This window comes from Thermobia domestica, chromosome 13 (assembly GCF_964235325.1).
Source record: "Thermobia domestica chromosome 13, izTheDome1.hap1.1, whole genome shotgun sequence".
Lineage (NCBI taxonomy): Eukaryota > Metazoa > Arthropoda > Insecta > Zygentoma > Lepismatidae > Thermobia > Thermobia domestica.
In genome coordinates this window covers 132,396,654-132,411,508 of record NC_137466.1, presented here as the reverse complement: position 1 = coordinate 132,411,508, position 14,855 = coordinate 132,396,654, and the positions used below count along the sequence as shown (strand labels likewise).

The 14,855-nt window shown below is 33.3% G+C and overlaps 1 protein-coding gene across 1 annotated transcript in view; it reads right to left on the bottom strand.

Moving 5' to 3' along the window:
- The window catches only part of LOC145668515 (uncharacterized), a 74,371-nt gene extending 61,190 nt beyond the window's left edge, over positions 1–13,181 (bottom strand). The window contains exon 1 of the mRNA XM_081736487.1: positions 13,004–13,181. Coding sequence (XP_081592613.1) covers positions 13,004–13,017 — 14 coding nt within the window. The 5' untranslated portion in view covers positions 13,018–13,181. The remainder of the gene's footprint in view (positions 1–13,003) is intronic.
- Positions 13,182–14,855: the final 1,674 nt, after the last annotated feature.

Genomic DNA, 14,855 nt, shown 5'->3' with positions numbered 1-14,855 from the left:
AGCATTAAACTGAATGACAAAGAGTGTTGTCGTGTATCAGAAAATCCCATTTCGTCGTGTCCAGCCGGCACCTGCAAACGTGCAAGGAAGAATCGTTTGCACTCATCGCGTTTATGTGCTACTATTACTTCCTCGTTTCTCCACTTTCCATTCGAGAAAAATGCAGTTGCATACATTCACACATGTACTTATATACTCGTATATAATAAATAAGTAAATATGTACGAAGATCTGAAATATACATCAAATAATCACGTACATGTTGCTACCAGGAATTAAAGAGTTAGATTGAATGTTGCTTTATTATTATTATTATTATTTAAACAGACACAAATTTCACTTCCACTTTCGTGTATCGTACGTGTTAATATTATAATTGTGCAGCTGGAATGATACGGTATAAAGATTTTTCCAATTATGCTTACAAACTTGGTATTCTTGTTAAATCTGTATATCTTTTAGTTGATGAAAATTAAGTTTTGTTGTAGTTGTACATAATTTTAATATTTAAGAATCAAATGTATTCAATTAATGTAAACTTTATATACGTATAATGCAAATTCATCCTGAAAAAGTAAAGGAAATTTAACTGAAGAAAAAAAATCAGTAAAATCACACTCAAATGAAAAAGTTCAGCTCATTTCAAAGAAAATCGAAAATTAGTTCCCCAGATGAATTAATGAGAAAATAAACAAGTGAGATTCATTTCATATCAGCTGAATCAATACCAGAAATCCATCACTCACTATGGTTTACGGTTTTTGTTTTATGGTTGAAATCGGAAATGGGTAATTTGAACTACTTCCGGATTTAATAGAGAGTTAAGGGAGGAGATAGAACCTACTCTTGGGAAGCTGAATCGATTGCAAAAACCTGCATCTCGATGTCTCTTACCATTTTGCTCTACGGAAATCAGTATTGAAACCGGAAGTAGTAATTTCAACCACTTCCAACTGTGGTAGAGTGTTGCGGGTTGTGATGGTATGTTATCTTGACACCGATTGGAGAAGACCTCTTGTCGATATCTAATACCAGTTTGTTTTATGTTGGTAAATGTTGAAACCACGGTTTGAATAGAGAGTTAATGGGAGAGATAGAACGTATTCTTGGGACGCTGAATCAATTAGAAAACCGCATCTCAATATATCTTACCATTTTTGTTCTATGGAAATTAGTATTGATACTGGAAGAAGTAGTAAATTACAACTACTTCTGGCTTTGGTTGACTATCACAGGATGTGACAATACGTCCTGTTGAAAACCTGAATTACCTGCAGGAAACCGCTTATCGCTATCTAATACCATTTTGTTCTATCGCGATAAATGTTAAAACCGGATATGGTTTATTTTAACCACTTCCGATTTGAATAGAGGGTTAACGGAAGAGATGGAACCTATGCTTGGGACGCTGAATTAATTACGAGAAATAGCATATCGATATTTCTTACTGTATTTCGCTATAAAAACAATATTGAAACCGGAATTTCAATCACTTCCAGTTTAGGTAGAATGTTATGTTGCCTTAAGATGCTGAATTGTTTGCAAGAAGTCGCTTCTCGCTATCTGTTATCGTTTTCGTTCTATGGCGATAAACGTAAAAACCGGAAAGGCTAATTTGAACCATCCACTTCCGGTTTGAATATAGGGTTGATGAAGAGAATGGAATCTATTCTTAGAACACTTACCGCATCTCGATATCTCTTACTGTTTTTATGTGGAAGTCAGAATTGAAATTGGATGTAATATTAAATTTAAATCAATTTCGGATTTGGTAGAGTGTTCGGGATATTCTTTGTGCATCGTTATGGGACGCTGAATAGTTAACACACACACACACACAAATTCTCGCTATCTGTTACCGTTTTCGCCTTATGATGATAAACTTTGAAACGGGAAATGACCAAATTGAACCAGTTCTAGTTTGAATAGAGAATTGACGGAGAAGATTAAATATATCCTTGGGACGCTGAATCAAATTAATAAAAACGCATCTTGATATTTCTTACTATTTTTGTTCTGATACTTGTAGACAAACGGACAGACGGACAGAGCCATTCTATAAGACTTCCGAGACTTATGCATAGCATAGTTTAGAAGTCTAAAATGTAAAGTTGGTGTAGGCACTCAACACCGTTAAGAATGGTCAGCAGATCCTGTTCTAATAATGAATATCCTCTACGAGAAACAAACCAGGGACCATGCACGATTAATGAAGTCAATACTGGAATTACCATCGAAATACATTTGGAAATGTTAAATAAATACAAGAATTCTTAACAATGAGTTATATGTTGTATCCTAAAGACAGGAGTTAATAATGGTTAATACACTGAGTATAAAAGAAATACATATTTTATGAGTAGCATTGTAACATACATTTCTCATCTTTTATTGGCACACTTAATTTTCCTAGTAAGCTTCTTTTAAACAAAGCGGAGGAGGAGGAGTTTCTCTATTCGATCGAAGAGTGCGTGTATGTATGTGTGTGTGAATGTTCACGCATAACTTCGACATAGGTGCACTGGTGCACCGGTTTGGATAATGATTCTTTTTTGGTTGGAAAGAGTATATTTTGCCGGTGGTCCTATACAAATTTCATCAGGATAATAATAAACACTTTCTGAGCTAGACTGTGAAACAATTCAACGGGTACCATGTAAAATTTATTATTAACTGATTTCAATATGTGTATGTTCACCCATAACTTTGAGACAGGTGCACTAATTTTATTGATATTTTTCTGCTTGAAAGAGTATACTTTTCTGGTAATCCCATATGAATTTCATTAGGTTCTAATAATAGTCTTCAGAGCTAGACCATGAAATTCCTGAACGGCAGACAGTGTTAATATTGCAATAACCAGACTTTATTGTCTGTGTGTTTAAGCATAACTTCAACATAGAATGGTGTACCGATTTTGATTATTCTTTCTTAGTTTCAAGGCTTATACTTTCTCGCATTTTCCATAGAAACTTTATAAGGTTCGATGATAACCTTTGGAGGTAGACCATGAAATTCCTCAATAACTGATAGTGTTAACACTGTGTGAATGTTCAGATATAGTTCTGTAAAGCGTAGGCTTATTCTTCTTGTTTAAATATGTTCGTTCATGCATATTTCGTAGGCCGGCACACTTTATGGCAAATTAATGCCCTATCTTTAGCTTTTTAAGTATCTAATTAAACTAGGACCGTGGTGGTTCAGTGGTAGAGCGTTCATCTCTTATGCTTGGGGTCCCAGGTTCGATCCCAGCCCCCGCCAAGTGAACTTTATGGTGGACAAACACCGTATGCGTGGGTTTCCTCGGGGTTTTCCCGTTTCCTCCCACTTTCTTCATTCCACCATTTTCATTCATTACTCATCATCACCGTCTCCTTTAGCCTAACCTGCAGAAACATGGGACGTAAAACTCAAAGATTTCATTTCATTTTATTTCTAATTAATCTACTTTGGTAACGAAAAAGTGAAAAAATTAAATAAACTTAAAATAAGTAAATAATGACTTCAAAAATCCACGAAAAAGCTTAAAATTAAAACTAAAAGGAAAACATTAACGGACTTAACAAAATCACTAAAAGCAGAAAATAAAAATAATAAAGTGCATAAAAGCAAAAAGATAATTCATTACTCTTATCTATAAAAATGTTTGATGTCTGTGCCAAGCCAAACAAATTAACACCTAATATAATAACTGTTTGGGTGATAATTTTTCTGAAGTATTAATTTATTTGGCTTAGCAAAAACTTCAAAATCTTTTAGAGATAATAGTAATTAATTATTTTGTACTTTTAAGCGCTTGATTATTATTATTTTCTGTTTTAAGCACTTGACTATTATCTTATGCTTTTAGCGCTTTTATTATTTTCTGCTTTTTAATGCTTCTGTAGACGTCGGTTAATGCCTTTCTTTTAAATCTCTATATTAATCAGCTAAGCACTTAGCTAGGTAAAGTGTACCTGTTATATACTAATGCAACAAAAGCAAAATATGTCATGTGATTATTATATTCTGTAGGGTAAGGGAGACGAATGATCAATGAAACTGAATGATTATAAAATAATTGGAGAAAAGAAGAAAGCGGATTGAAAACCCCGAACAGATTCAAGAACATTTGATTGACTGCTACAATCTCACATGCAGTGATGTCATTCAGCTGGTTCGCCAGTTAAAAATTTTCACGTTCACGGATCTGGTTCATAAAATTGTTTCTCTGTCTCTAGATCTAGAACTTAGAAAAAAAAATCTCTAGTATTATTTTTGAGAATTCTTTATATAACGATTCTAGAAAAATAATGGAAGCTATTACTGCGAATTCAGCAGAAGCACAGATCTTTAACTACTCTGGTAGGATTTCACAGACTCCAGCCGCTTCTGTAAATATAAGGTGCTCAATAGATGATATATTGTTTTTTGTCTATCCACATAAATTGGCATGAACTATCATTGTGTTACTAGGGACAAGAACAAATACTGTGACTTTTCACAATGTGAGTTATCTGTTATTAGAGATACACCACTAGAATATAAAACTTAGTTTTATTATTATTATTGAACGTCGTGAATGGTAAATTCAATTGAATTGTTGAGTGCGAAAACCGGTCATCTCCATCGAAGCTAATTTGAGAGGAGTGACAAACTAAACTAAATTAATCAATATGTATCTGACATATAGGATTGTTTTCATTTTTGGAAAGTTAAAAAATGACAGTTCCACGATCCAAAAATGAAAACAGCCCTATTTGCCAGATGCGTAATGACTAATTTAGTTTTGTTTGTTACTCCTCTCAAATTAGCTTCGATGGAGATGACCGGTTTTTGAACTCAACGATTCAATTTATATATATAATGTTAGGCTTTTTGCTATTATAATTTTTTTTTTTTTTTACTTTATACATTCTTAAAACGTCAAGCAGATGCCACTGGCCTTAGAGAAGACGTTAGCATCTGTGGCCAGCCCAGTTACAAATGGAAATTACATTGCATTTTTTATATACTTAAAATACATAACACCGTACAGTCAGCGACGAAAGTTCTTTTCGTTTGATAAAATTAGTTTCGTTAATACCTTCAGATTGGAACGACAATTTGAGTACAGTTTTCAGTAAATTAAGAAGAACGTAATTTCTTGTACGTTCCAGCCATACCACCGTTCTTTGCATAATAAATTTTACCAAACAGAAAGACCTTTTGTTGCTGACTGTACAAATATATGTTGGAGTGTGTATGCGAGATTACGATTTTGTTGAAAACGTCAGAAGTACGGCAAAATATCAAGGCGATTGCTCCGAGTGTTGAAGAAAATTGGAAGAGGAAACAGACGAAGAAATTGAAAGCGATGTAAGTGAAGATCAAATGGAAGAGAGTGATAATCCAATTACTAGAGACGAATCTTGACTTGAGGAACCGTATGGCAGTGAGGATATGGAAGAAGGAGGTGACTTATTTTCAGTGTAGTTTTACATTGCATATCTGGAGACAAAAATAGCAAAAAGGGGCATTCATTGTCTTTGTGTGAAAATATTTCCCGCGTTTAATCGTTCAACGTGTTTATACGTAATAGTAACTTTGTAATGGGAGAAACATACAGAAGCACACTGACACAGCCGTGGAATTAGAAAACACACACTCAGAGACAGTATTCGCGAAAGATGTCTCACATCATGATAGCAATTGTTATAGTATAGCTTTTAGAATAATGAGATGCAACGCAGTTTGTAAGTCATGGTTACGTCAAGGACTTCACATAACTGCCGCTTGTCGAATTGATTAATTGATTGAATTTAACATCAACAGCTAGGTTATTTGTCATCATCCCAATAAGGCTAGCGGCCTAGTCGGATTAAGAAGAGAGCAACCCCGAGTATTGCAAACATCAACTAGCCTTGTGGTCTTTTCTTTAGTTCTAAGACTATCTCCACGGAATGTTAGCTTAAGCATGCTACATCAATTAAACCTATTCACTGTTACTAAACAGCGTGACAAACATCTTGGCATTTAAAGGCGGCGCTCCAAGTTCCCTTTAAACGCTGCTAGCAAATGAGAGGCCAGAGGTATTGCCATGTTTATTTTATACACATCCACGTCTATCCTTTCCCACCTGATCGCGCTGTAGTTCGTCTGCTTAGCCATAACCACACCCCTTAGCATTCGGCAACATCACGTCAGAGCTTGCGTTTTATTCGTTTAGCTGAAATGCCAAGATGTTTGTCACAGGCTTTAGTATAAATGATAATAATAGTATGCAAATACATAATAATATAATCATATAGTAATAAGGGGGCATGAGGCTCAGTGGTAGAGCGTTCACCTCTGGTACATAGGGTCCCTGGTTCGATCCCCGGCTAAGTAAGTTTGTGGTGGACATCATGCTCGAGGGTTTTTTCGGGGTACTCCTGTTTCCTCCCACTTTCTCATTCCATCAATTCTTCCATCATCATTCACTTGCTTTAACCAAAGTCTCCCTTAGCCTAACAGGCATAATCGTGAGGCGTTAAACTTCAAAGGTTTAATTCCATTTTATGTAATAATAATAATAACACTAGATCAACTTACTATGTTAATCATAGAACCAGTTGTTAAATTATTTGAAAGACATCATTGGCTATATATAGCCTGAGAACAAACGAGTTACCCTTCACACAAAAAAAGCAGAACTTGGTATTCAGTTGTGAAAGAAAAATCACATGAAAAAATAAAAAAAAAACTACATAAAAAGAATATATATATATATTGTAACGTTGCATATTCACATATGCAGACACGTGTGCCTTCGTCCATCAGAACGCTATGGGATGTTCTACTTTTGAGTTCACAGTCTCGTTATGTAGCACGCAACTCACGATATTGTACACCACGAATTCCCTGAAACAAGAGACGCAGCTGTATCCTCTGAAGTAGGAGTAACACGCCCACTGACTTGATCATATTGTTTTTAATACTTCCCAGCACATTCTTTAGTTAAGTTTCAGAAATGATTATGTAAGTTATCTAAAACTGAGTACTCCTACTAACAATGAAAGTTGGAAATGATTAATTTTATGTAATAATAATAATATGCTAAATTTTTTATATCATTTTAATGAAAGAAAGACACACCGGGAAGAAACTTCGAGTCCCAAATGAAGAAAGATTTTATTCTTTAAAAAAAGCATTAAATTTATGATTTAATATAACTCAAAAACTAACAATAAATAAGTGGAAATTTCCCCGTCCTAAAACTTCTTATAGGTACACAATAATTGGGAACCTGAAAACTTGCACAATAACAATGTCAAACTGTCAAGATTTCTACGAAATGTTCTATGAATCAATGCTATGATTCTTCTACTTTATTCACTGTTTATAAAATAGATGGAGATTTACAGGGAAGGAAGAAGTAAAAAAGAAATCTTTGTAGTTTTACAAGATTTCTGGTACTGGTAGTGTTAACCACGAGATGAGAAATTTCACAAGTTTCGTAGACGACATTAGTTCAACAAAATAGTTTTAGTTACATGATTCATAAATATAAAAACTGCAAATTGATTGTACGAACACAATGAAGAGCATTTATCAACGTTTAAATATATGAAAGTCATTACATAATATACTTCAATAATAAATATGATTTTTAAAGGTTGTTATATCGAATCCTTTGTAAACCTCTCGTAACACGGATGGATTCTGGTAACTTCTAGATGAAATGAAGAAAAAAAATCAAGAGTATAAATTTTATACATAAGTTTAGAAAATGAGGCTAGAAAATTTTCGAAAGAGACTAGGAAAGCTTTTCGAGAATCGGAACAAGAAGAGACTTCTACAAAATTCACGAGACGAGGTGAGAAAACCATATTTCTCGTCTCGTCTCTTGGGCAATACTGATTTCTCGAGGTCATAGCGTAGCAAGCAGCATTTATAATCACATAGACAGTTTATGTATTTTCGTGTATGAATTGTACCGTGTCCTGCAAAAACGAACTAAGTGCCACTTTCATACTTTTAAGAAAATTACGTATAAAGGTTAATGTCCAGCATTAATGTAGCCGTAATCAAAAGTGAAATTATGTTTTTTTTTTTTTTTTTTTTGGAAAGGTGTTGGTTTTCCTCTTTTTTCGATTGTGCAAAACGTTCTAATGCTTATCAGGAACCAATCGTCGCATTTACGTGGATTTTCAAAGTTTGGCGCTTACTTCATTTTTGCATAACACGGTACAATTCACCTATCAAAGGTTGCAATTGGAATATCAAATCACCATGTAAATAGCCTACATAACCCTGCACCAAATTCCTAATCGATTCTGGATCCTGTACTGATAAAAACAAGTAGCTAGTTTCTTACATTGGAAACACGTTTTTAGAGATTATTATTAATGAATGTATTATTTGATGAAAATAGACAAATTCAATAAATACTTCTGTATGATAAAGATTTTTGTATTGTTATTACTATAGAAATATTATATTATTATTATTATTATTATTATTATTATTATTATTATTATTATTATTATTATTATTATTATTATTATTATTATTATTATTATCAACCTAGAAGCTTTGGAAATTTTAATAGAGAAAAATGTACTATATAATACTACTTATCATGAAAATACTGTAACTGGAATCCAGTGTCATAAATTTATTTCCGGACATCTTTTTTTTTTCTAATTATTGCCGTATAATTTTATGGTTTACTGATTGATTATAATTTTCAATCTAAGGCGAAGAATTTGTGGTACACTTGACGATTTGCTCTATTTTGTTAGTGAATAATTGTACGTACATTTAATCTGTTAAAATGTTCTATTTTGGTCAGTAATAAATTTATTTCACTATGCGCACTTAATCGATCTTTTTCTTTATTTTCTTCATATTTGTTCAGGCTATATGAGATAAGGATTTTAAAGTGGAATCCGGACCACCGCAATGCGTTCAAGTTTCAAGATGTTTCACCGGGAATCGAACCCACTATTCCGTGCACCAAACGTAAGCGCTCTTCGTATTATTATTCCTTGTTAACCATTCCAAAATAAATTGTCCTGACAGGCTGTACCTGTAGGGTTGTTTAATAATAATAATAATAATAATAATAATAATAATAATAATAATAATAATAATAATAATAATAATAATAATAATAATAATAATAATAATAATAATAATAATATGTAATAAAATATGAATAAAATCAAACATCACTATATATCATAGGAGTGTTCTGTTTGTGAAGTTTAGCGTCCTCCTTCACCACCAAAGCTACACGAGACGTGAAACTACAGTTTAAGATGGAATTCCAATCACTTTCAAATATTGTTGCTTTTCCATCGGGAATCGAACTCTGTACAACGTACACCAAAGGCGCACACTCTAGCTACTAGACCAGCGGAAAGGCTAAGATAGAAGAGTATATCATGCATTTAATTCACTAGATTTTTTTATTTTGTTGATCTATATTTACATATACAGTCAAGTTTAAAAAATAATTCTTAAACAGCAACCTGCTTTCTTTAGAAAGATCTATATCCTTATCTATAAGAAGAATTGCAACGAAAATAGGCACATGAAGTTCGTTTCCTTCAAGACGTTTTTCAAACCTACTTATTATTACTTACTGTCTAAGAATGCAGATGAAGTATTTTTAAGAGAGAAACGAGTGTTCGGTTTTAAAAAAATACGCTTAAGTATATCATCTAAGCACAATTCCATGTGTTTTTAGTGATTTTTAAAAATATAAATGTGTTGCTGGAGTCAGGAGTAAAAATATCTTCTTGTTTTGTATTTATAATCAGGATTCACATCGTGCTTTGAAATGGATAAGCTTTCTCAGGTCTACGGACATTTTTCTTTTGTACAGAAGGGGCCACGGTGGCTCAGTGGTAGAGCGTACACTTCTGATGCAGGGGGTCTCTGGTTTGATCCCAGCTCGCGTCAAGTGGAATTTGTAGTGGACAAACACCGTGTGCGTGGGTTTCCTTGAGGCTCTCCCGTTTCCACCCACTTTCTTCATTCCACCATTTCATTCATTTCTCATCATCACCGTCTCCTTTAGCCTAGCCGGCATAAACGTGGGACGTAGAACTTAAAGTTTTATTTCATTTTTCTTTTGTATAGAACTTCGAATAGAAAAATTCACATAATTACTATTTATGTTATTGTTAAGACACAATCAATGTTTCGATCTTAATTATCTTAATTTGCAATTTCTTCTTTAGTCTTCTCACGTTGATATAATTTGCAATGATATTCACCTTTTCAGCATCGTACCATAAAACAAATTTTAATTCCTTGAATGACGGACGATAACCTTGTTCTCTATATTTGGGTCAGTCATAATCGGTTACCAGAATAATTGATTTGTGAATTACGTAAGATAACTTAACCTCAATGAATAAAATCTTGTAGCTTTTAGAAGAGCGAATCAAGTGCCTTGCATAACATTTGTTTAGCTACTAAAAACAATTTAGGCTGTAGATTATGAACTTCATATTATTTGGTATATTATTATTATTATTATTATTATTATTATTATTATTATTATTATTATTATTATTATTATTATTATTATTATTATTATTATTATTATTGACTGTTCTTAATTTTATAATTCACTAATTGATTTAGTGCCCAGAATATTAAAATACTGCACCATACATTTAGTTAGAACGTTCAAGAAACTAAACCGGATATGTACTGGTAATATGAGTTAACTTTATGTATAGAATATACAGTTTCTTTCAGAAAAAATGTCCCGGTGTGGCACACTTAATATTCGGAGAGGCACATACTATTTTCACCGGTACTATTCTATTTATTATTATATTATAGACGTATTATTTTGGTCTCCTCCAGGGGCACTCTAAGAGCTGCAGGGGGCAGTACCCTCCAAAAAAAATGTCTGGAAGAAACATAATGTATGTATATATAATACATACATACATACATACATAATGTATGTATGTATATATAGGCCTAATGTTCTGTTCACAAAATGCGTTTAGTGGAGGAATACTTCCAAGACGCATTAGTGGGATTGGTGAAGTAAAATAATCAACTTCAGATACTGAGATAAAAGTTAAAAACTAAGGATCCTGCCAATGACTGAGATAGAGATGATCTAGTCTTTGAAGCTGTTCATTCTCACTATAGTTTAATGTTGCCTTTTCCAGTTACATTAGGTTAAGGTAATGTTATTATAGTAACTTGAATTAAATAATATTGATGTCTTATTATTATTGAATTAAATAATATTGTTGTTGTTGTTATAACCACAAACAGTTATAACAGTTGCATAATTTCAATTTGAAATATTAACCTATGCAGTGTCTAGCGGTGGATGCTACCTTAATGCAAATGAAATCATCAAAATGTTGGTGACTACTAAATCCAAGACATTCCAAAAATTCTGAAACTTAACAGGCCGTTGATAGGAATAATAAGTTAACGTAAATTTCTCTAATGTAAGCAAACACTGATTTAAGTTAATTAATATACCATCCTATCTCCTTTAATAAATGTTTCTGGTGCTTGGGGTCTCGGGTTCAAACCCTGCTCCCGCCAAGTGAACTTTGTGGTGGACAAACACCGTGTGCGTGGGTTTTCTCGGGGTTCTCCCGTTTCCTCCCACTTTCTTCATTCCACCATTTCATTCATTTCTCATAATCACCGTCTCCTTTAGCCTAACCGGCATAACCGTGGGACGTAAAACTCAAATATTTCATTTCATTTTTTTTAATAAATGTTCCTATTTCTATATAAAGTACCTAAATATATTAGAACATAAACTTAAACGTAGTATTTCTCTTTTCTTAAAAAAAAAAAAAAAATCAAAGTTGTCTTGTTGGTACGATTGCCGACAATGCAGCCGATAGTTACCGTACGAAATTTTTATCTGCTACTGAAGAAAGTGACGTAGATAAATTATTTCTATTTTCCAGTTCTGATAATGTAGCAGAAATTTAAGCTATTAAATCACTATTTCTTCAACACACAATTTTCCTCATATAATGATGATATAACATCTGCTTGATGTTCTCAAAGCAATAAATTTGAAACAGACACGATGCTAAATTCATCTCTATTCAAGTGTCTTAGCGTTTTGCTCAAAGGCGTGTTCTAGCCTGTTTACCCTAACTTAGCTTACATTGAGAATTCCGATTAATAACGGCTTCATTATAGAGAACGGCTATTTCCACATGTTAATGGATATTCTTCCTACGGAAGACACTCTAACTCCCTGTGTCAAGGAGCAGATGTTTCACAAAACCAATAATTTTGTTGTTGTCATTGCATTATAGATACTATTTTCCTTCTCTTAAAAAAGCTCTAAATTTAATCATTTCCGCCGTCATTTCTTTCTAACGGTGTCGAGAAACTCACAAACGTTAAACTATTAGAGCTTAGCTTTCTGCCAACAAGTATCCCCTTTAGAAGAAACTAGGAAACCATGTTGTTTCAAAGTACTATTACAGTATTCCTCTAACGTTACTTAGAAAACACATTTGAAAACAAGTCAGCACGGTAATATGTGTTGATTTTCCGAACATTTTTTTCGTGTGTGTGTGTGTGAAAATGCAGTACGTCATTGACATTTATGCAACCATATGTCTTGAAGCTGTTTTGAAAAACGTTGAAATGTTTCGTAATTTATCACTGACAGCGTATAACCCAAAGCATCACAGAATTAAACCTCATTCGCAAACATTTATGTCTTCTCTTTTTGAATCACTATATTCACAATACAACATGGACACACGCACTGCATTGAGATGTTAAATATTTACTCTGTATGAACAAATAAAAAAAGATATGCATATATGCATTTTTTGTCAGGAAGGTTAATTGTATTTTGAACACGTGAATAATTAATTTTAAACAAACAGTACACGTGCAGAACTCACAATATGAATATTAAAAAAATAATATATTCAATCTTTAGAAATCACAATCGCATTATTATTTCCGCGTTTCTGTATTTTGCAAGAAAAATAAAAAAAAAGAAATAAACACACAGGTGCGTTGCACTCACGTTAAAATTCGCATCCTGAAGAAGTGAAAGAGGGAAAAAATGTCCTGATGACCACTTCCGGTTTCAAGCACTAGTTCCTCAAGATGTTGTCGATGTACTACGCTCACAACGTGGATTCAAAATCTTGAGTGGGGTCGCGCCCGCCGATTCAGTTAGGTTTTATACTAACCTACATAAACCAACTGGGTCTCTCACAGTCGAGCCGTGACGAACCAGACAAATTACTCTCACCTGTTGCAGTGTAACGCTATCGAAATGCGCCGACCATCAACGAGTAACTCCGAACACGTTAAGTAAGAAGAAGTAAAAAGAAGAAGAAGACTCTGAAAGTGAAATTTTTAACAGCTTGTCGTCATTCCTGTGTAATACTTTGTGCAAAAATTAATGGCTGCATACTCGCTACTTTTAAAGGCTGGGATTTGTGCTAAGAAACAAATATTAATTAACCATGTTACTATTAAATGTTATAATTTTAAATGAGTTTAATGTCTTGTTTGCTTAATTAATTATATGTATTAAGTAGAATTTCCTTGGAAACTTTCATGAATACAAGCATAATGATAGATAATTTTTATATACTATTTATACACTTGTGTTAATTTAAATTTCAGGGTCTCAAGAAGAAATCTTGTCAAAGCCTCTGGTAATATGAAGTAAATCTGTCCCAACAGCTGATGTCTCTAAAGCTAATTGGGATCTTATTTTCTGTTTATGTGTAAACTTAAGAATAAGAACCCTTGTAGCTGAGAGGAGATCCGGGTTCGATTCCGCAATGGGACTTCTTTGGTTCTGATCCCACTTGAACTGTAGATCAAGAGTACTGGAAAAGGATGTTTAATTGCAAACCACCTAATCCTTATAAAAAAGAATCACGCATGTGATTTGAAAACCTTGTAATGTAATATGATTTTTGAATCAATTCCCTTAAATTTATGTTAAACTCTAGGATTAAGTTTCAAAGTGAATTAGAAAAAAAGATCGCTTTTCTTAACGTAACAATACTTCTGGTAAACAGATCATCTAACAATTAGGAAGCAAGGGTCGACACTAGGGATAGTACCGAGATCGAGACGGCATTTTATAAATCGAAATGAGACTAAATCTCGAGATGAGGCGAGAGATCGAAATCAAGACAGATACTTGTGATTCGAGACGATTCAGAGACGAGATTCAAACTCAGTCTCGCCTCGAATGTTGGCAAAATATATTGAAATCTCGTTTACTTAGAATTCTTGCGTTGATGTTTCATATAAGATAGTGGAACAATTATCCTTGGATGGAAGGAGTCGTAGGCGAATAAACGGAAGAAAGGGAATGCCTCCTCTGATCACGTGGTATATCGCAAGTATTTTAAACAGCACACAATTTTTATGTGAGTTGCAATATATTTTATACTTTTTCCAGACATTTTAATTAGATAATGAGCATGTTGTCAATATATTCTGAAACTTATTTTTGTAAAGCAAACACATAAGGCTAAGCTTTCCAGCATTATTTTTCCACGCTGTTCACAAATTCTTCGGGAATACATGTTTAAAAATTATTTATTTTGCTTCAACCGTTCGTATGTGTAAAACTATCGACTTCCTTTGAAACTGAGGACATAATCTGCATAATGGTAGAGAGCATTTTAGAATAGGATAGGCTAGATTATTGAAAGAGAAAGAGCAGGAGATTCCAAGAAAGAATTGATAAATATTATAAAGATGCTAGCACTTTATGTTAAAAATATGTAACAAACTGTATTTCTAGAAATTTCATTTTACTAACCAATAAATATGCCAAAAATATTCTCTCTCTTTCTCTCTACACCTAATCTCAATATTTATTAGTTTGAGATCTAATCCAAATA